The 23,041-nt window shown below is 37.7% G+C and overlaps 2 protein-coding genes across 2 annotated transcripts; both read right to left on the bottom strand.

Annotated features, from left to right (window-relative positions):
- Positions 1 to 747: 747 nt before the first annotated feature.
- Positions 748 to 7,558, bottom strand: LOC149384715 (DNA repair protein RadA-like protein). Its single transcript, XM_089627541.1, has 15 exons — positions 6,878 to 7,558; positions 6,754 to 6,809; positions 6,202 to 6,260; positions 6,024 to 6,095; positions 5,630 to 5,713; positions 5,319 to 5,426; positions 4,928 to 4,990; positions 4,747 to 4,827; positions 4,576 to 4,641; positions 2,979 to 3,134; positions 2,067 to 2,144; positions 1,717 to 1,755; positions 1,499 to 1,581; positions 1,284 to 1,356; positions 748 to 1,173 (listed from the first exon to the last, which is right to left on the bottom strand). Exons 1-15 carry the CDS (start codon positions 7,423 to 7,425, stop codon positions 1,003 to 1,005), a joined length of 1,737 nt encoding a protein of 578 aa, XP_089483667.1. The 5' UTR covers positions 7,426 to 7,558; the 3' UTR covers positions 748 to 1,002.
- A 4,613-nt stretch (positions 7,559 to 12,171) lies between these two features.
- LOC149384714 (snRNA-activating protein complex subunit-like) lies at positions 12,172 to 15,987 on the bottom strand. The gene is made up of 11 exons (XM_089627321.1): positions 15,410 to 15,987; positions 15,257 to 15,318; positions 15,102 to 15,168; positions 14,957 to 15,015; positions 14,653 to 14,803; positions 14,266 to 14,351; positions 14,089 to 14,179; positions 13,862 to 13,957; positions 13,229 to 13,354; positions 12,889 to 13,149; positions 12,172 to 12,631 (listed from the first exon to the last, which is right to left on the bottom strand). The coding sequence occupies exons 1-11, from the start codon at positions 15,533 to 15,535 to the stop codon at positions 12,350 to 12,352; spliced, it is 1,407 nt and encodes a 468-aa protein (XP_089483447.1). The 5' UTR covers positions 15,536 to 15,987; the 3' UTR covers positions 12,172 to 12,349.
- Positions 15,988 to 23,041: the final 7,054 nt, after the last annotated feature.

Genomic DNA, 23,041 nt, shown 5'->3' with positions numbered 1-23,041 from the left:
CTGCTGTGCGAGAAGAGCTTTGATTTTCCTCCGCCATATTCGATAGTCTCCAGAACCATCAAATTTGTCGATGTCGATTCTCATGTTGTTCGTCGGAATTGAATTCGCGAACAACTGGATTTCACCACGGCTTCGACTCTGAATCGCCCCTGTATTTTCACCTTCCACAGATTCTTGATCCAAGGTTTCTTTCTTGATCTGATCCGATGTTGATTCTGGGTCCGCCAGCTTGAGATGACTTGTTTCACGAGGTGTGACTTGAGAGAAAACGCCGACGAGGCTCTGATACCACTGTTATGTTATGCTTTGCTTCACACCAAGAACTCAGACGCACAAACACACAAGAACACAGCAGATTGTTTACGAGGTTCGGTCAACACGACCTACTCCCCGGAATTCCCCTCTCGGAATTCAGTGCACTATGACAAAAACCCTTTACACACTCTCCCTGGTGATCTCACAATCCGAGACCTCCCAACCTAAGAACAGAGATGGAGAAGACGATGAACTACCCAAGAATTGATCCCACAACTCTCTCGCTCAACCTCTCAATCAGTTTCTCTCTCTCTCTTTTCTCTTTTTCTGTGTGTCGATAAAGCCGTTAGCACAGTACATATAACAACCCAGCCTAACTAACTTAAGCCTAATACTAACCTAACCATTTATAAACCATGGTCAAGTTAGCTTACACGTGTACTAACTAACACAAAACCGTGGTTAAGGCACAACTAAAAATCAACAATTAATAATTGCATGTTTAGTCTAAGATATTCAATAAATCTAGTAGAAAAGCTTTTGTACATAACTCAATTAGGTTAAAAATATAAACATCCGATGGCAGGATATTCACAAAAATATACCCTGAAGTGAAAACTCGGATATTTTCCTGTACACTGAAGTTTTATATACTCGCATCAAAATTCACTCACATGCATAAGAACAAAACCCAGGAAAACTGGCTTTCGACAGGCAACAGACCCGCCGAAAAAGATCTGGTCCAACTCAGTGCAGGATAAAGACGGCGTTGATAAACTCTTTCAAGTTCCTACAGCCAACTATTTCCATCCCCTCGATCAGCGCCATTGCTATCGATTTCTCGGCTGATTTTGGTACAATGCACTTTTTGTAGCCTAGCTTTGCCACTGTATGTACCCTTTTGTCCATTCTTGGGACCTAAGAAAGAAAACCCACCAACTAACCGGTTAAAACAATAGTTCTGACCAACACATTTGTGACAGTAATATTCAGCTTGAAAGATAAATAGATCAGGCAAAAAGGATTACTGTGCGAAGCTCGCCACCAAGGCCAATTTCACCGATGAACGCGATATTATTAGGAATCGGATACTCCAAGAAACTGAAAACATACTACCACATTTTTATTCTCATCCAATATATACATATATAAATACATATACAAATACATATACATATTTATATTATATATATATATATATATTCCAAATGAGTATCTGTGGAGTCATTGTTAGAAGACTGACCTGCTACATATTGCTGCGGCTACGGCAAGATCTCCAGCGGTCTCTGTTAGAGCTATTCCACTAACAACGTTCAAGAAAATAGCCTAGAAAAGTACATTTCAATGTTAACATAACATTCTCTGTAAATAAACATACGAGACGGAGAAACGACGTCAAAGACTTCTTTACGAGATTTCCAAACAGATCAAAAAGACGAGAAGTTCTTATTATTAACTTACATTCTGTTGGAGCTTTAGTCCAGCTTGTTTAATAAGAACCTGAACATTCGAAAGTGATCAGATTGATTAGTTTTAACTTTTAAGACAACGCATTGGAATCCATAAGAAATGACACCATTTTGTGATTTACCACTCGGCATAATATTTGAAGCGAGTGAAGGTGAATTGGCAGAATAATATTGGGAATGTATGTCAAATCTAACTTGGGAAAACGACTTAATGATTCTACTTATACTTGGACAGTGAACAAAACAATAAAAACAGAAAACAAAGTTGCCATGATTTTTCCATGAATCAGTTTATCTATATCTTTATCCAAATGAAAAGGAAATAATCCAATGGGTGCTTACTGAAATAATCATTTCAGCTCTGTTCGCTTGAATCCCATTAACCTGCCGTGAAACTACTGAGCCAGACACACACAATGCCTGCACAATGTATTTAGGAAAGAAAAAAATCTGAAACTTTAATTTACAAATGGCATTGTAAAGACAAACTCTATTCCCTTTTTTTTTCCCGAATTGTTGCCAAACTTTGTGGGGATCTGTGCTGCGTCTATCTATTTCTAGCCAAAAATAAAATCAGAAAATAATGGTTTGAACCCCATACATATTCTTGATCGAAATTAATATTAATGAAATATAAAGAATTGGTCCTGCAGAAGCTTCCACGTGACTCGAACGCACCTCCAGAGTCTAAAATTCTACCATTAGCTAGTTTTAAGGGAACATTTTGTAAGTATCCCCTTAGTTTGATATAATGCCACAAACCTTTCCTTATTTCTTAAACATAATAATAATAATAATACTTATATTTGTATAAAATTTCTCCCCTCAAAGAATTTTTCATCGACTATTTTAACCAAATTGGCAAAAATACCCTCTAATTTCTGTATTTCTGCCACATTTTGTTATTAAAACAGCAAAAAAATATGGAAAAAAACAGTTGAGTTGAGAAATTTTACACATGACAACATAGGGGTGTTTTTAGTAATAAACTGAAAGTGGAGAGGATGTTTGCGGTAGGGTGTAAAAACCAATAGGAGCTTTGTGACATCAGTCAAAACTAAGGGAAAAATATAATTGTATAATATGGAACTTGGTTGTATTTATTTTAGAAATAGCATCAATGCGGCAACAGTAAATAAAAAAAAATTACAAGGACTACACGTTATAAGGAGAATCTAATCAGATGATCGCAATTGCCAAAAGCAATACAAAGTGAGGCAAACATGAAGCTCTTGTCCTGTTAGAAAGCCATACCTGAATCTCTAGGAGAAAAGATCTAGACCCATCCATGGTAACAGCAACAGCTAAACCAGCTAATATCTTTGAGCCTGAAGAGTCTTCACTTAGGAAGATCCCGCTGGAATTTTTAACTGCTTGAAATCCTGTTTGTGACATTTCAAATACTCCAAGCTGACAACAGAAGTGGTAATTTCACATCATAATTTGTACAAAATGTAGATAGTATTTATCAAGATTATATCTAGCATAGTTTTTTTTTCAAAAGAAACTGATCTTTATTGAATGAAAAGGCTTAGCCGTAGAAAGTACAAGATTATATCTAGCATAGTTCAATAAAGATTTATAATGATGCGTGAACTGTTGATGCAAAAAAAAAAAAAATCGACCAACGCTCCAATAATCTACGTGCAATCTCCTTCGAGCTGAACCACTGGGCTCACCAGAGGGAACTCCGAAGCTGAAAGCATAGGAGTTTCTAGAATTTTTAGTAGAAGGGTGATTAGAAGGTTTAGAGGAAGTGATTTTTTAGGTTTGAAATTGTGATACCTCTACCACTGGAGAGGTCGAAATATATAGCATTTATCGAAGAGATGGTGGTCAGTTGAGAACCACCTTCTTCTTCCTTTATATGCTCGACCATGTCTTACAAAACCTTCCATAACTTCCACTCAACACGGGGAGAAACTGGCTTCGATTTTATCTCTGATAGAATGGATGGGCATGGATGAAGAAGTTGAAAAATAAACTTCCGGTGTAAAGCGGGAAAAAGGGACCTCAAGAGTCGAACTTTCTCGTGTGTCAAGAAAGGCTAAGACTGGTCTTCGGCCAGGGCACATGGTGGAGTGGTGGCTTCTGGCGAGCATAGCAGCCCGTGTAGTGCTATGTGGTGTTCGGCAGTAATGAATTTTTATTGTTTCTGGTTTTTATCAAATTTTTCTTCCAGGAAAACTTGGTCGTTTGTGATCCCAGCTGAGGCGGGTTTCCGGATTGTGTATCATGGATTCTTTGGAGTGGTTTGGAAGTATACATGACATTGGTCCTAGTTTCATTGGGGGCAAAATTGGATTTTTGAGGCACCCAAACCATTGGAAGTGTATGAGTTACTCGAGTTACAGTAAAATGATAACAATGGAGGTTTGGAGAGTTGGCTTTGTGATTCGAAACCGTGTTACTTAAAGTCTTATCATCGAAATATAGTCTTTGTCTAGGAGATGAGTTGGTCATTAACCATACTCTTCTTTCCTGATATGCTCCATCACGTCTCCTGTAACCTCCATAACTTCTTCTCGGCATTGGCGACAAAGAAAGGTTTTGATTTCTCTCTCATGGACTGGATGAACGTTGATGGAGCTAAAAGTAACCAACATGGGTATCATGATAAAATTGGACCGGGAGTCAGAGGTCCGTAGAGTTGGAATCACCGTGAGGGCAAAATCGTCAAGATACGCCAAAAACTGGCCTAGACAGCACACCGGTTGTGGCTGTGGTCAGTGGTGATGTATATTTTATATTTCTTTCTTACTTAGATGCAACTAATATGTATATAGTTTTGCAAGCCCATCGAAGATTTACATGCTAAGCATGCTAAATAAATATGTAAAAACAAACACACCTCATCAGTAGATCCAAAACGATTCTTAACAGATCGCAGTAATCGATGAGATGAGCGCTTCTCTCCCTATTTATTGACAAAAAGGAAATTAAAGTCAGCAAAGCTAATAAAAGAGCACGAACAAAAAAACCCATTACGTGAACAAAAAAAAAGTCAAGGCAAGGGACCAACTTCCATATATAAAACGACATCGACTATATGCTCCAAAACTCGAGGGCCAGCTATTTCTCCACTCTTTGTTACATGCCCAATCTGCGAAACATTGCAGAAGGAATAAATGAAACTAAAGAAGGGAAGACAATGGTTTAAGTACTTACTACGCGGAAAAGTTCTGCTTGAAACTCATGCTTACCAATAGGACAGGAACGCCCGTCTTCTTGGCAAAACGCAGCAAGGCCATCGTACATTCCTTGACCTGAACATGCAACAGAAACAACCAAGAAATCTGATATGAACCTCTGAATTCCATCATAGGCAATAAGAAGATACAAGATAATTGGGTATTCGGGAGACCCGTGACTATAGAGAAATGCCAAGCCTTAATTCAATTTAATTCATTTGTTCCTCCTAAATGGTTATTTTCAGCCTCTGTGTATAGAGTTACAAGTCTTAACAATAATAATTCTGACTCTAAACAGTTAACTAATTATTTTATTGCCCAAGTCCAATCAAAATCAACATATGGTCCAGAAAAAAAATAGGATAAATTTATGTCATCATCCAGAGAAGTGAAAATCTCAAACCTGTATTAACCCTCCAGCAGTCCCGGTCACGTTGTTTAAATAAACTGTTTGGATTGAATCGATGATCAACGCCCGGGGTGAGAGGAGCTGAGCTTTCTGTATTATGTCCTGAATGAAATTCAATAGTTATGTTTAAAATCCTCTCATCTGTGACCCATAAGATATTTTGAGTATGTTTAAAGCAGCTTTCATAGCAGTATATATTTCCAGTTCATTTACGTTGAAAAATGGAACAGAGACAGAGGTACGACACAATAAACAACAAATCAAATGATAAAATAAAAATAAAAAATGAAAATCTCAGACTGAACCTCAACATCAGTACTGGAATATAAGTAGAGCTCGTCTGTATTGATTTCCAAGCGGTCTGCCCTGTTACCAATTTGTTCAATACTCTGCCGAAATATAGCAAATCAGTTCAGGGAAAAACAAAATATATATATATACACACACATATATATATATATATATATATATATATATATATATATATATATATATATATATTCTGTTGCACCTTACAATAAGCATACCTGACACTCACAAAAGTTTATTCTTAGCATCATCATTAAAATAAATAAAAAAAAAACAAAAAAAACATATACCAGATAAATCTAACAAAAGTATTGAGGTATATGATAAACTGGTGTTTTAGGATGGGTTTGAATCAAGTGCACACAGGAGCAGGATAATAAAAAGACTAACCTCCTCGCCAGAGACATATAGCACCGGAGCTTCACTACCAGGCTCACACCCTCCAGATATTAAGGCAGCCATCTTGATCGAACACAATGATAGATTCCGGAATAAGAAAAATGATCCAATCAATATATTTTCTAAAAATCGATAAAATCACGAATCCAACACACACAAACACGCATACCTGTAATAAGAGCGTGCTCTTGCCAACACCAGGATCGCCACCAATCAAAACCAAAGAACCTTCATTCATATTTCATACACCAAAAACAAAAACGAAAACAAACTCAAACTCGCAACATTAGAGAAATCATATATATATATATATATATATATATATATATAAAATAAGCTGACAAACTCTCTCCGGGGCATTAACACAAGTTGTAATTATTCAACGTGAATCACTAAATGCTCATAATCAAGTCCCTTGCAAATAGATTCAGTATAGCGCCAAACGCCCGAAAATTCGTGATATAATGCTTATCCAATCTATTCTCGCCCTAATGGAAAAAGAGTCATATGTAGATAATGGCCTCACCTGGACCAAGAACGCCTCCGAGAACTATTTAAAACTTGGTAGACAAAACAAATAAAAGTGTCACAAAATTGCTCAAAGTGAACACAAACTCGCAACTCCATAGAAAATTACAGGTTAAAGAAAACAAATAAACTCTCGTTAGAGCATGAAAATGAGTGAATACATTCAACGGAAATCAAATAAATATGGGCTCACCTGGAACTAGACCACCGCCGAGCACAGTTCCAATTTCGTCGCCGAGAATTCCGGGCCTAAACAAGAAACAAACCGATCAATAACAGCACTAACAATCGAAATAGGCAACTTTTTTGCAACGCACATTATAATACGCCAGTCTCGATCACGGACGCCGCGAGTGACGTCCTTGAGCCGAACCGGCAAAACCCGATCCTCCTTGGGAACCCACGGCCCGGCCTTAGTGTCGGAGAAGGATCGGGAGGGATTGGCTTCGCCGGAGAACTCGGCCATGGTCCCCGGAGCGTGGCAGGACCTGCACATCCCCCACCACTGGCCGTCGGAATAGCCACAGCTCCGACAAACCCAGGCGGACTTGGCCTTTCCTTTCTTCTTGTTCGCCACGAACTCTCCGATGCTGTAGTCCTTGAGCTTCCTTGGAAGAGGCCTTTCAGTTGCCGACGAAGATGAGCTCTCGGCGTCGGCGTCGGAGTCCGACTCCGCGGGTCTGCGCGTGAGAGGGTCGAAGACGGTCCACGATTTGGGGGCGTCTTGGGAAGAGCTGGCGGCGCGGAGTTGGCGGGGAAACGTGGCCGTGCGACCGAGGGTTTGGAGGAGTCTGGTGTTTGTGGGAGCGAAAAGGTGTTTGTGGATGGAGATTGATCGGAGGGCTTTCATGGCGGAGAGTTGCATAGGGAAACCCTAGAAGAAGACACTGCTACAACTGAGTCGGTGAGCGAGTCACGGCGAGTAAAAGGACTCTCTTGTCTGAAGTTGGAACCCGCCAAGTTCAAAACGCCACACTCTTGTATTTTCCTTTTTTTTAAAAGAACAATTGTTTTTGTTTCTTAGTTACTCATTGTCTGCTTTAGTTTTTTCTTTTTTCGGAAAATAAGAGAAATGGTGATACTTACGGTTTTTTTTTTTTTTTACCTTTAATTTTATGAAATTGATGAAATTATACTTGCTTTAGATTAATTTTTTGTCGACTTTTACTTCTTTTTTTTTTTTTAACTCTTGAAAGTCTCTTTCTACCCTTAATGATATGAAATCTCAACTTAATAAATAATAAAAAAATAAAAAAGGAACAGCACGGCTAAACAAAACGAAAATAACTATATTATCGACGAAGATCTCTTGACTCATCTCTAGAACCGCCAAGCGATTCATGGAGTTCGCCGTTGAGGCCTCCAAGATTGTCGATCTTATGAAATCTATTTTGTTTCCTTCTGTCACTCTGTCGCTAAAGTTTCGTCTGCAAAAGCTATTCTGCGCTAAGCATTCTCTTGGAATTTTATAAAGTAAACCACTTCAATTATCCCAAAAAAACAAAACAACTTCAATGTTTTTTAGTTTTTCTAAGTTGTGGTTTTTATATTATAAATATTACGAATATCTATAATCATTAAAGATAAAATAAGATTTTCAAACAGTGTTTTGAGGCAAATGGAGCAATTTTTGGGGTGATTCGAAGAGTTTTCGACCAGGTTAGAGCGAGCAAGAAACTCGGAATCTTATTCTGCATGCTTTTAAGATTCTTTATTAACGATCCTGGATTGATTATTTTCATCATTGAATAGTTTTTTATCTTAGCTTTCCAACGCATATGAAAGAATCGGACATCGGAGAAAGAAGTTATGTGCATTTTAAGCATTAGTGCGCACTGCAAACACCAATAGAACATTATGCGTGTTCTGCACGCCCATCTGTGCGTTGCGCACTTCAACTGTGTGCTACGCGTCGATTTTGAGTGTTGTACACCCCCAAGACTTTATTTTCCGATTTTGACGAGTTTTGTACCTTTGGATTCGATCTAAGGGCCCAAATAGCTCCGAAAATCACTCAAAACCCTATATAGTTAGAGCAACAAAAAAACACATCTTTGCTTTACTTTAGGTTTTAGAATAGTGTTTGGCTAGTTGGGAGAGAAGAGGCAAATAGAGAAGAAGACCATCGTTCGTCGCTGTTCACCACCATGATTCAGCATTTTTTTTCTTTTTATTTTTATCCTTGGAACTCCCGTTTTTATGCTTTGTTTTGGTTTGAGGCTATGGTTTTATTTTTTTTTTATTTCATTTTTTGCGTTTTTCTGCATCGCCATGAACTAATCCCCGAAAGGGTGATGGCTTGGCATTCTTGATTATGGTTATGGATTCATTATTTATTGGTCGAAGTATTTTTGTGTTCATCTTGTCTTTTGCTTTACTTAATTTTGTGCTTAATGCTTGTGTGAAATTCGACCTTATACATGTTTTGTAGGATTGATTCTATGCTTAGGTTGATCGTGCATAAAGATAGCCATAGTACATCTTATGAAGTAGATGTAGCTAGGCTGCTACGGAATCATGTGTACGCTCTTGAATGTAGTGCTTGTCGTAAATTTAAGGTTTGAGATTGAGAGATAAAAATCCAATATTGACATAAGTTGTTAGATACTCGAGGGAGATTTAACGATACTATTACGTGAGCGTGATTAATAAAGAGAGAGAACAAAACATCGTGCTTAATTCTAGAAATTCCGACCATATGAGAGTTTATCAAAATTACTGCCATTGACTTCCATATATCCGCTCATTCGCATTTAATTTGTGATTTACTTATTTCTGCATTTTTAGTTAATATTTTTCTTTATATTCTCGAGTTCAATTCATTGCTATCTTGTTTATTTCTTCGGTAACTTAGTCCATATGGGATCGAATCGTTCTTACGATTTACTACTTGAGCAACTACGTACACTTGCGTACGAAAATATCGCAAAAAGTGGCAATTTCTCTTTTGTTTTTGTTTTCGTTTTCATTTTTTTTATGCTACATACTTTTTTAATCAATTTGAGGCCACAATTTGTATACTAATTATTTTGTTGTGGCTAATTCACAATTTATGAGACATAAAATTAAAATTGTAGTAAAACTATCAAAAAAAAAATTTAGGGTGCGTTTGTTTATCAACTCAAAAACTGTTTTTGAGTTTTCAAGAAGTGAAAATAGGAAACAAAACTGGAAAATGTGTTTGATAAGGTGTTTTTCGGAAAAAAATTTCAAAATTTTTTGAAGTTGTTTTGGAAAAAAGTAAAGAAAACTGAAAACAAATAAAAGGTGTTTTTGAAAAAAAATTCTTCTCTTCTCTCATCTTTCTCCTCATCTTCTCTTTTCATTATTTCAAAAACAAAAATGAAAACTATACCAAACACTTTTTTTCAGTTTTTTCACTTTCTCAAAAACAAAAATGAAAACTGTACCAAACAGCTTTTTGATAACAACTGCAAAATAATTTTTCAGTACAACTACAAAAATTATAAAATAGAAAACAAAAACTTTTTGAGTTAACTACCAAACACAGTAATTAGCCCATTTTATTTTGGGTTCCAAGATTAATCTCGATTTCTTCTTCTTCTTTGATCGATGAACCTCGAGTCCGAAAGCTGGCTGAAGCTCTTTATGGTGATCGCGGACTTCTCTCTCCTCCTTGGAGCCCTAGCCCTAGTCCTTATTTGTGCTAGCTCTCGGAGTCGCAGGATGAAGCACTACTCCAGATTAATCACCCTCTTCTCCAAAGAGATTGCATTGAATCGTCAAAATCTTCCTTTGTAAACACATTTCTCCCGACTGGAAACTTCTCGTTGGTGGCTATGACTGAGCCGACTCTGTTGGCGTATCTTTCGATCTCGCGTAGCCTTTCCACTGAAAAAAAAAAAGAATGAATATGTAAGTATTCAAAGTATAAATATTGAGTATTTATATCGTCAATTCCTCCGTATCAAATATCGCGGCTAAAATCATTAGATGTCATATATGACACAATAATTTTGAATGCAACATGTGTCAAGATTGTTCATTGTGAAAATATTATGAAGTTTAATTTCAAAATCAATTGATAATGACAAGAGTAACATGATATTTATAAACTTTTATTAATTTTCATTTCATGTTACTGAGATTCGTAACATTCATGGGATGCCATGGTCGCCTTTCCATCTCACTGACGCCTCCTATAAATCAAGGGTTGCACTCTCCCCTAGGAAATGATATTAGAAAAAATTTAGTGCCTTAAGTTAGACTAAATTCAAGTTCCAAATCACTTTTTTTTTTTAATTTTATATATTTAATGTTGGATTTCATATCTCCATGGAAGCTAACAGACGATTTTCTTGAAGTGTAACATTACAAGCTTTAATGTATATGCAAATAATTTTCTTTGAGTATATATACCACCAAGTGTCTAGTTTACCGTATATGCAAACTCAATTCTTCAAAGTTCAAATATCATATTTTTTTTACCGGATATATACAATATCGTTTGGCTTATTTTATTTGACGTTTACAATTTTTAACCTTTTTTCTGTTTTACTATTTACAATTTTATTTCGTTTATTTTCATTGTTTACAATTTTATTTGGAATAAGATTGTTTACGGTTTCAACTTAAAACAATATACATTCATATTGGGGAAAAAATTGATCAATATTAACGAGCATAATAATAGAAAAACCAACATTTAAGAAAATTGCCATATTTTACAAGGCTTAAAACAGTCTCCTAAACTAGGGATGGCAATTTCGTGCTCGTGTCGTAATCATCGTGTTTGCATAAATAAATATTAGAACTAAATTCGACCAATTATTAATCATGTTTGAATTGAATTGAAAAAAAATACAATACGTTATTATAAGACTATTGTTATTGCGATTGTGAATTGTAAATTTTGATTGTTCGATATGAACTGAATTGAAATAAAATAAAATTGAATACGATACGTTATTACGTGACTATTGTTATTGTGATTGTGAATTTTAAATTGTGATCGCTCGATATAAATTTAATTGAATTGAACTCAAATAAAATTGAATACGTTACATTATTACGAGACTATTGTTATTGAGATTGTAAATTATGAATTATGAGAACACCACTAGCCATACTACTTAAATTAGTAATTGAAAATAACTAATTCGATACATTATTATTGCTCTCGTGAAGTCAATTGGTATACTATTGACTATATGTTATCATACATAAATTGATATGATACGAATATACTTTATTTTACGTTTATAGTTATAAATTAATAATTTTACATATATAATATTACTCTTATTTAATTGGGTCACGATAGTTATTACTCGTAATCGTTAATTGGGTCATATTCGTTCAGGTCATAATCGTGTTTCGTGTCGACACATTTAATAATTGTGTTAATCGGATTTTAATCGTGTTACTGTAATCGTGTCGTTTGACCTATTATTTAATCATGTTAGCGTGTTCGACTCAATTAAGAACCGATCCATTTATTTAGATCCAAATCCGCTTTAAATCGTATCGTAACCGTTTCGTGTTTCGTGTCCGGACCAAATTGCCTTCACACCGCCTAAACAATTGATTAGAGGCAATTTAACAACATTTTCACAGCAATATTGATCTTTTTAAATGATATCTCACAATCTAAACAACTTAATTAAAATATATTTTTAAAACTTCAACATCTTTTTTTGCTAACATTATAATATTAGGATTTAGTGTATCAGATAATCCTTAAAAGTGCGTCAACAACATCCTGTTCCATGATTTAGCCATATCCTATAATATTAAGATAAAAGAATTTCCGCAGAAAACCATGGCAATCAATCATGCAGGTAATCATATACAGAGAAGTGGCTATACACCAGAGAACTATCCTTGTAATGTAGAAGGTAATAACAGTGGTTGCAGAAATAACATGGATTTCCCTGAGCCCACTTGTCGTCCACCGTCACCTTTGTCGCTCTGTAGATCCTACACACACTACATTTCTGCACCCGCGCTTTTGCCTGAAACGTGACGATTGGATAAGCGACCCGATTTTGCACATCCTCTGGATGAACGAGCCTCATATCTCGCACCACGATTGTGTGCTTGCAATCTCCCTGGACCGTATACACATTTGTTGACAAACAAAAACAAGGCGAATATATGAGATGTCATAAGGGTCTGCAAAAAGAATGGAAAAATCGTAGACCGGACTGGACGTTTAGTTTTTAAGCCGTTGGCCTTGCCTAAATTTTATATTATTTAGTCTCCAGTTTTCAAAACCGTTTAAAATTGTACCGTTCGGTCCGGTCTCAGTTTGAGACTGGACCGGACTGTGCAACACCTCTGGAATCTCATTTCTGACCGAGTATACCTGATGACAGTACAGATATCCGGCACCGAGGCGGAATTTCAAGTCGGAGAATAGCGTTCTTTGCATATCGACAGCTCTGAAATGAGGCAATTGTGAGGCGGCGGTGTCTCCGATGATTGCCTTCTGCTTTTGATGCAACGCTCCGGTGGCTATACACTCCCATTTCTTGGTAGCTTCTTCCTTATTGTTCCTAAGCCAATCGAATATCGGTTCGCTGTAGTCTATTGCGGATGGGTCCCTCAGGTCATTGCAAAAAACATCCTGTTTATGCATTCTGTGATTAGTGTGCGTGAAACCACTTACGATGAAGAAAATATATTGATTTGTTCGGGTTTGTTACCTCTATAAGGAAATATCCAGAAGGGTCGTGCTCTTCGGCTTTTTGCATCATCTGATCAGTTAAGCAGTAGATCTTATCCTTCAAGTCAGTCAATCTCTGTCGTCCTAGAACCAGGAATTCTTGAGTCTGCAAATAGTCGTGAAGGGAGGCTATTACAGCTAAAGTTCGGGAAGAAAATCACGAGGAGAAATAGAAATAGCAAGGGACGTGGCGAAACAAAATGAGGAATATTATTTGCGTTTCCTATAATAAGCAAAACTTTGTATTTAAATTGATAATCTAACCAGTTTCTCATATTTATTTCAAGCGAGAGGCATAATATCATAGAAAATACCAGGTAGAAGTGAATGTGAGAAGAAAACGGGATCCACTTATCGATAACAGACAAGTGAATGTGAGAAGAAAACGGGATCCACTTATCGATAACAGACGTGAATGTGAGAAAAAAGCAACGAGTACAACCATACCTCTTGACTGTTTCTCAGAGGAGATGAGAAAAATAATGAGAGAAAAGGTAAAGGAAAGAACAAAGGGGAGTACTAGCACAGAACATTGTTGAATTTTCTTAAAACAATATTAATGCGAACTAATATGATTGAAACTGTAACAAGGCGAAAGTTCAAAGATGCACACCTTTACCCATCTTTTGATGTTATGGTAGACCTCAATGGTGAGAGCAACTTCTGGATTTACCATGGAAACATATTCATTAATACTTGCCGATTTTACCTGATTTCAACAAAAGATGAAAACAAGACAATGCCATCAATAAAATTCATGGTCAGAAAGAAAAAGAATTAGTGGGTCACTGGGTCGTATTTGCAGTTAAAGCCTGAAAAGGTGGAAATTGAAGGAAAAACCTTAGTTCCTGCAGTTGCGGTCCTGAGGGGCTTAAGCCTTTCTGTTCTCTCAGAGGATGACACGGCCAAGTCCACTGTTTCGCAGCTGGGGCTAAAACAATTTCATAGAATAATTTTGAAGAAAAAAACATTTCAAATACTTGAATGAATTTTGAGGTCATGGAAATAAGTACAAACTTGAATGAATGTAGTGTCACTGTAGCTTTATCTTCATCCTGCTTCTTCTTTATTCTGGAAATTTCCTCCAACTTGACATATATTTCCTGGAGAAAACTGCAACATATCAGCCCTGAGACAACTACAAAAAGTGAAACGTCATTTGATGGACGGTGTTTCGAATCACAATACATACTAATTGTAGTGTAGAGAAACATATAGGTGCTTTTAGAAACAATTCATAAAATTAGGTGTGATATTCCTAAAAGATGTTAAAAAACAAAAAAGAAAAGAAAATTAAAATGAATAATGGCATGCCGAGAAAACAAAGTATTTTTACACAGCAGACACAAAACAACCCTTCGCGTAACAGAGAGAAAAATTGCATATACTTAACAGAATTTCTACCTCACTGATCGGGTCACGAGATTTCTTTCTTCTCTTATGCTTAGATTCGCAATTTCCTGTCCGTTCACTGTTTCCATTCTCAGTCAAGCAAACTGCTCTTTCCTCGACACACGTGTCTCCGTTGGTTGACACTACACGCTCATTGTCTTTCCTAAATCGAATGAAAATAGGCAAGTCATCTGAAATTAACTTCGGCCAATTTTACATTGTAGAATAGGTTAATGATAAATCAAAATGCGGGTATAAACTATAATACTAATGAGCCACCATACAAGAACTTGGGTACAAATATTATAACACTAACTCTTCATTTGGGAAAGCAATTGCGGGCGTTGAAGTCGTCTCTTCATCAACTTCTTTTTCCTTTAACATTCATCAGCAGCAGAAAAATAGAGTATCAAATTTTAGGTAATCCATAAACAAAAAACAGTAAATTGAGAGCTGTTTACCTTAAACGCTTCTTTCATAGCCATATCGACAAACTCCTCCTCGGAAAATATTCTGAGCTCGTCCACTCTGCACCAAAACCAAATTCTTTCGATTAATTTCTCCAGTTCCAATTTAAATGAAGCAAGAGAAACAAATTCACGAAATAAACGCGTACGAAAGATCTTCATCATCTTGGTTGACATTGTTTCCAACTGAAGAAACTTCGACCTCTAAATCCTTAAGAGAAAAACAACCCACACAAAATTAAAACGCATAGTTAATAAACAGCATTTAAGGAAGAGAAGACAAGAAAGAAAGAAAGAAAAACCTGAACAGCGAGAAGAAGAGAAGACTGGAAGAAATGGACGCTAGTTAGAGGGCTGACGAGATTGGGGACGTAAATGGGACCACCTCTCGGGACACTCTCTTCTTCTTCGCCGTTACTCTTCTCCATTTTCCCAAAATCTAGTTTTTTTCTTCTCTTTCTTTTATAATTTTAAGCCAAGAGCCGGACCGATTTGAAAACTGAATGGCTAGGCTTCGAATTTCGGTTCCAAATTCTCGCGGATCGCCTCTCAGTTTCAATCCTGTTTCACAAATGTTTCTGAGGAGGTTAATTGTTCCGAACGTACAAAGAAATTGTCCGCGGCGGTGATATGGAGTGAGGACGGCGGTGATTGAGCGGTGGATGACGGAAATTGCAGAGAGCGTGAGTGCGAGCGAAAAAGATAAACAAGAGTGAATGGAAACCAACGGAGTAAAGATTACACTGAAGCTCTGTATTTTACAATTCTGGGTCTGCGAAGAACGAAGAAAGTAGAATTATAATAATTGATTTCCGGCCGTATTTCGTAAATTGGGCACGGTGGTATCGTGTTCGTGTGTATGAAACCCCTTCACTCCCGTCCCGCCATGTCATTTAATTATTGTTTTAATAAATATATAATTTCTTTTTACAATAATTTTGATACAAATCCAATTCGACTTATATTAAAAAATAATAGTTACAGTTTTTACGCCTTAAATTCAAGGTTTGATATTTAGTGCACGTTTGAAAAGTTTTAGAAAAATAGCCAATTATATTTAGGGATGACAACGGGTACGGATAAAACCGGATACACCTATTCAGTTATCCGTACTTGTTATAATTTTTTATCCGTTACCCGGATCCGTTTACTCGAATTTTGAGATAAGCCGGGTAACGGGGATACCCACCGGGTAAGCGGGTTAAAAATATTAGATCCGTTACCCGTTTACCCGGTTTAAAAAAAAAGTAGCGGATCGGGTAGACCCGCTTACCCGTTTATAAAATAAAAATCCATCAACAATATAAAGTTTAAAAATAATAAAATTTAGGTGAAAAATATCAAAGTGTTACTACAATATAAAGAAAATTAAAATTCAAAATAAATAAATAAAAAATACAAAAGAAGTCTTCGTTGCAAATTGATCATCTTCATTGTAAATTTGGTCATATTCATTGCAACGCTATCATCTTCATTGCAATATATAAAAATTTATTATCTTTTTTAAATATTTAAAAGTTAACGGGTAGGGTCCCGGGTAACCGGGTACGAGATAACTATTCCGTTACCCGTACCCGGACCCGTTAAAACTTTAACGGGCATTACCCGTTTACCCAAAAAGAACGGGTATTACCCGACCCGAATAAATCGGGTAACGGGCCGGAACGCGGGTAACGGGTCAAATTGCCATCCCTTATTATATTAAGTGGCAGTAAAAGTAAGTGAAATTTGTTATAAGTAGCCAAGTTTGTCATTCTTATTGGGGGAATAGCTTAACTTTCATTTTATCAAGCAAATAGCCCATATTTTTTGCTCAGACCATAATGTCATTGGTAAATTCGTGAATTGGTTAATTAAATTAACCTAACTGGAGTGAGTTAGGTTAATTAATTAACTTATTGGTTGAATATTAGTTTAGGTTCTGATTTTTTTGTGTGTAAAGTTAATTTACTAAATGATTGAATTCGGAATTAGGTTAATTAATTGAATGATTTGAATATCAATTGACTTAAGTTATAATTTTTGTAAATTTTTTGTGAATTTCAAATCCTTCACGAATCAGTTAATTAATTAACCTAACTCACTCCAGTAGGTTAATTAAATTTACCGATTCGCGAATTTACAAAGTGTCTCTCCTCAATCCCCTCCATCGCCGTCGATTTCCTCTCTGTCGCCGATTCCTCTCCCCTCGCCGATTTCCGAGCCAATCTGGTTCGTTCCGGTGAGGTCGAGCATCGTCGCCGCCGGAGCTCGACGGAATCGACGCCGTCTATGACGGATCTTGATGGCGTCTATGGCGGATCTCGCCGGCGACGTGTTAGGGATAGCAACGCGGATGGACGACGATCGGCGACGACGCGGCGACGTGAAATGGATCGGCGACGATCGGCGACGTGAAGTGGATCGGTGGCGTGAAATGGACGAAGACGAGAACGAGTTTAGGTTTAGGTTTTGGGAAAATCGAGTTTTACTCTTATATATGAGGGTAATTTATGTTGTGAAATATTAATTGAGCTATTCACTTAATTTATTCAAACTTGGGCTATTATCCTAATATTGGTGGGTTGATTGGGCTAGTATGCTCACTCTCCCTAAAAGTAATGAGTTAAAAATTACATATTTGTCCTTAAATAAATATAAAGTTTTTTTTTCTAGATTTATCATTTTCTCTCTCTTGTTTTTTAATTCGTCACTTTCTCTCTTCTACTTTTTTTCAAATATTTTTTTTTCATCAAAACTTCAAAAATTCATATCTATCTCATACGAACTCGAAATTGAGTGATTCCAAATCCTACAGATTCGTATCGTCGAGATCTTCAAAATATACCCATTGTGTTTAATGAAAAATCATGTTTAATGCATCATGTTAACGTTTCCATTTATTTCCAGATGATTTCCGAAAATTTTCAGTTATTTCCATGTCTAAGGCAGTAACGTGATTTTTCTACATCTATGGTATTAAACATAATTTTTCATCAAATACATGGATCTATTTTTGAAGATTTCGACGTCGCAAATTCGTAGGATTTGGAATCACTCAATTTCGAGCTCATATGAGATAGATATGGTTTTTTGAAGTTTTATGGAAAAAAAAAATGTAGGAAAAAAAGTAAGAAAGAAAAAGTGACGAATTTGTTAATATATATATATAAAAAAAAAGAGGTTTGCTTTTGGCCATATATCTAGAACGCCATTTTATAAATTAAATGAATCTCTGTTTTCTCTCTCTCTTAAAAAGTTTAACAAAAATGTATAAAATTCTATTTTTAATAAATTTTGTATTAATGCAAATCTCTCTCTCTGTCTCTCTCGGATCTTCAAGATTTGAGTTTATTCTTATTCTTCATGTTTTATTTATTTTACGTCTTGATTTCATTCTTCATTTTTTTCAGGTGTTTAATGACATGGCGGGACGGGAGTGAAGGGGTTTCATGTTTAGAGTTTAGGGCTTTAACTTAATATGTTTTATGCAAAAATCAAATGGTATATGAAGTTAAGAATGTAATTTTGAGGTGTTCTTTTTCAAGTTTTCTCAAATTTGGAAATTTATTGTCTGAAAATTTATGGACGCATTAGTCATTAATTTTTTAAATGTCAATAAATATTCAAATGATTTAAAAAATTCTTTGAAAATTAATTGACGTGTCAATATATTCTTAGATGTCAATAAACTTTCAAAAAAATATGAGAATTTTAAAAAAAAATTATTGACATATTTGTCAATAATTTTTTATGTTTGTCAATAAATTTTTTGATGTCAATAAATCTTCAAAGAATTTGAAATTTTTCTTTGAAAATTTATTTACATGTTTGTCAATAAACTAATGGACGTCAATAAACTTATTATTTTTTTAAAACATGTTTAAAGAGACTTAAATATGGAATTTAGAGAATTAAGATCTATATTTTTTTGTAACAACGGTTTTGATTTATAAGGAGAGAAATTAATAAAATAAGAAAATAGGTACATTAATTTGGAGGGGCATTTGTTTTTCAAAAACATAACAAAAGTTGTTGAAATCGAGCTCGTCAGCTCGCCCTTCCGCGTCGAGCTCGCCAGCTCGCCCTTCGCTGACAAGCTTGCCTCGGAAGTCCTCTCCTTGGAACTCATTCCACATGGGAAATTGTCGCATTTATTTCTCATGTTATTTCCTATGTCTTGTTCTCTGTGTATATTTATTTTTCCCTTTTTCCTAGAAATAGTTATTACACATGTATTTATTACACTCTATCTTGTACCCACCATATGTATAAATTGGTGATACAAATTAATATCAAATATAAGAAATATTCAAAGTCTCGGAACACTCTCTCTCTTCTCCGATTCTCTCTTTCTTTATCTTCTCTCCAGATTCGACTCTCTCTCTCTCTAAACTTCAACATGGTATCAGAGCAGGGAAAATCAACCACCATGAACACCACTCAGACCACGCCCACTCAGTCGCAATCTGAATCCTTCTCCCAACATATCACGAACCACAAACTCAATGGCCACAACTTCCTACAGTGGTCCCAATCTGTGCTCATGTTCATATCAGGACGAGGTAAAGATGACTACCTCACAGGCGTGACCACATCTCCTGTGATCGAAGATCCGACGTTCAAGAGTTGGAAGGCCGAAAACAGCATGGTGATGTCCTGGCTCATAAACTCTATGCTCCCCGAAATCGGAGAAACCTTCCTCCTTTACCGAACGGCAGCAGAAATCTGGTAAGCAGCTAGAGAAATCTTCTCAAACTCAGAAGATATGTCCGAGCTGTTTGAAACTGAGAACACTCTCCACGACCTACGTCAAGGAGAGATGTATGTTACTCAGTTCTTCAGCTCGCTCACACATCTATGGCAGAAGATCGACCTCTACGAACAGCACCAGTGGACCAGCTCCGAAGACTCAAAAATCTACCGCAGGATAGTGGAGACCAAACGTATGTTTAAACTACTATCCGGCCTTAACCAAGACCTTGATGAGGTCAGAGGTCGGATACTTAGTACAAAACCACTACCATCTCTCCGTGAAGCCTTCTCCGCGGTCAGACACGAGGAAAGCAGGAGGAAACTCATGCTGGGAGTTATCAAATCGAGCTCACTTCCGGGCTCATCCTCAGACTCGTCCGCCCTCACCACACATGGAGACGAAGTTCTTGCAGCCCGCGTCTCAACAGAGAAACCTCGTAAACCTCGCCCCTACTGCGATCATTGCAGACGACCTGGACACCTCCGAGAAACCTGCTGGAAGCTGCATGGGAAACCACCGAGCTCGAAGTCAACCCAAGATACTAAGGATCCTAACTCAGTCGGAAACTTAGTATCCACCTCGTCCGCTGCCTCGACCTCGACCTCAGACTCATCTCCCTTCAGCAACGACCAGCTCGCTATTCTCTAGAAGCTTCTTCAACAAGTCAAACTCAGTGGAGAACACTCGGGCATTGGCCCTCTAGGTAACTCTCCTAGAGCCCTCAATGTAAGCTCAGAGAATCCCACAACATGGATTGTCGACTTCGGTGCCACTGATCACATGACTGGTAATCGAAGTCTATTCACAACTTACTCCGCTTGTAATAAAAGCATATCAGTCACCATCGCCAACGGAGCCAAAACTCAAGTCACTGGTATTGGCACCGTTGTCTTGACGAAGTCCATGAGGCTAGACTCGGTGTTCTTTGTGCCTCAACTACAATGCAATCTCTTATCTGTGCATAAGATCAACCAAGACTCTAAGTGCCGAACTGTTTTTGATGGAAGTTCATGTGTGTTTCAGGAACAGGTCACGGGGAGACAGATTGGTAATGCCGAGCTGAGTACCGGACTCTATGTCATCAAGCCAGATCAGCCCGCCATGTGTCAGCTCGCCCAACATTCACCCCAGTACAAAGAGATCATGCTCAATCACTTTAGACTAGGGCATCCAAATTTCATGTATCTCAAAAGAATGTTTCCTTCTTTGTTTATCAATAAAAATATCAATTCCATTCAGTGTGACATGTGTGAGTTCGCCAAACATTCTCGAAGCTCGTATCACCCCACCTCGTACAAACCATCTCGTCCTTTTGCCACAATTCACAGTGATATATGGGGGCCCTCAAAAGTTCCCAATATCACTGGAGTTCGATGGTTCCTTCTCTTTGTTGACGACCACACTAGACTCAGTTGGATATACATGATGAAACAAAAATCTGAAACATCCAATCTATTCAAAACCTTTCACAAAATGATCCAATCACAGTTCGACGCATCCATTCAAATTGTCCACACGGACAACGCTCGAGATTACTTTAATTCTGAGCTCGGCGATTTCTTCAAAACACATGGCATAATTCACTCCAGCTCGTGCGTTCATACCCCACAACAAAATGGGGTAGCCGAGCGGAAAAATCGACACATTCTCGAGGTCGCCCGAGCCATCATGTTCTCCTCAAACGTCCCATCTCATTTTTGGGGAGAAGTTGTCCTCACAGCCACCTACCTCATAAACAGAATGCCATCTCGTGTCCTTGGCTATAAAATCCCATGTCAAGTCCTTCTAGAGACATACCCTCACTGTCGACTCATCTCAACCCTACCTGCGAAAGTGTTCGGCTGTTCAGTCTTCACCCATTCTTATGGCCAAGGTAAACTTGAACCAAAATCGCTAAAATGCATCTTCCTTGGCTATTCAGCAACCCAGAAAGGCTACAAATGCTATGAACCCCGATCACGAAAATTCCTCAATGGATGTATCTTTTTATGATTTCAGTCCTTACTTCGCCAATTCAGCTCGTCAGGGGGAGAATGATGAAAATGACTTCCCAAATTGGCTTATCATAAACCCAGAATTCAGCTCGCCTGTTCCAGAAATTCCCAGCTCGCCCAGCTCGCCTCAAAATCCGACCTCACCTGTTCCAGAAATTCCCAGCTCACCGACCTCACCTGTTCAAGAAATTCCCAGCTCGCAAGCCTCTGAACCCTCTCCATGTGAACTGAATATCACCCAGAGTCAGGTACAAGCTCGCGACCAAGATGTCTCTCCGAACCTGAACCACGACACTATTGAACAAGGTAACATCGAATCTCCAGACTTACCCATTGCATTGAGAAAACCTCCTCGGTCGTGTGCTCAATACAGGATGGCGGATTACGTGTACTATGGGAATTTATCTACGAGCTACCAAGCCTATGTGGCGAAGTTAGATGAAGGAAAAGTGCCGAACTCCATCGAGGAAGCCCTTCAAAGTCCCGAGTGGCGAGACGCAAGTCATGCTGAGATCCAAGCCCTCGAAAAGAATGATACGTGGGATATCGTCGAGCTACCACCAGGCAAGCGAACTGTTGGATGTAGATGGCTCTTCACCATCAAACACAATCCAGATGGGACAGTGGAGAGTACAAAGCCCAACTTGTCGCAAAAGGGTACACGCAGGCGTATGGCATTGACTATCAAGAAACATTCGCTCCAGTTGCAAAGTTCAATACCATCAGAATCCTCCTTTCACTAGCAGCCAACTTAGATTGGCCTCTCATCCAGCTCGATGTAAAGAATGCTTTTCTAAACAGCGAACTTGAAGAGGAAGTCTACATGCAACTCCCACCAGGATTTGACAAAGATCAAGGAGCCAACAAAGTCTGCAAACTCAAGAAGTCACTATATGGACTAAAACAGTCCCCTCGAGCATGGTTCGAAAAATTCACCAACGTGCTCAAACGTTGTGACTACGAGCAGAGTCAAGCAGATCCAACACTCTTCTCAAAAATCTCCACACAAGGCAAGCACACCATTCTTAGTGTGTATGTGGACGATATAGTCATCACCGGAGACGACCTGGAAGAGATCAGGAGGCTGAAGCAAACTTTGTCATCTGAGTTCGAAGTCAAGGACCTCGGCAGCCTACGATACTTCCTCGGCATGGAGGTAGCTCAATCAGAAAAGGGCATCTCTGTTTCCCAGCGCAAGTACACGT

The sequence above is a fragment of the Urtica dioica genome, chromosome 9 (genome assembly GCF_054948205.1).
Source record: "Urtica dioica subsp. dioica isolate 48M chromosome 9, U.dioica_male_clone48M_v1_H2, whole genome shotgun sequence".
NCBI lineage: Eukaryota > Viridiplantae > Streptophyta > Magnoliopsida > Rosales > Urticaceae > Urtica > Urtica dioica.
This window is presented reverse-complemented; position numbering and strand designations above follow the sequence as displayed.

Bases quoted from the DNA above. Each gene is read 5' to 3' on its own strand.
- LOC149384715 (XM_089627541.1), bottom strand. From the start codon at position 7,425: ATGCAACTCTCCGCCATGAAAGCCCTCCGATCAATCTCCATCCACAAA. The intron at 4,828-4,927 runs GTAAGCATGAGT...AATGTTTCGCAG, and splicing joins CGGGCGTTCCTGTCCTATTG to ATTGGGCATGTAACAAAGAG. The intron at 3,135-4,575 runs GTGTGTTTGTTT...TTCTGTTGTCAG, and splicing joins GTTTTGGATCTACTGATGAG to CTTGGAGTATTTGAAATGTC.
- LOC149384714 (XM_089627321.1), bottom strand. From the start codon at position 15,535: ATGGAGAAGAGTAACGGCGAAGAAGAAGAGAGTGTCCCGAGAGGTGGT. The intron at 14,352-14,652 runs GTAGAAATTCTG...AGTTTTCTCCAG, and splicing joins CTCGTGACCCGATCAGTGAG to GAAATATATGTCAAGTTGGA. The intron at 13,355-13,861 runs GTGTGCATCTTT...GACTATTTGCAG, and splicing joins ACATCAAAAGATGGGTAAAG to ACTCAAGAATTCCTGGTTCT.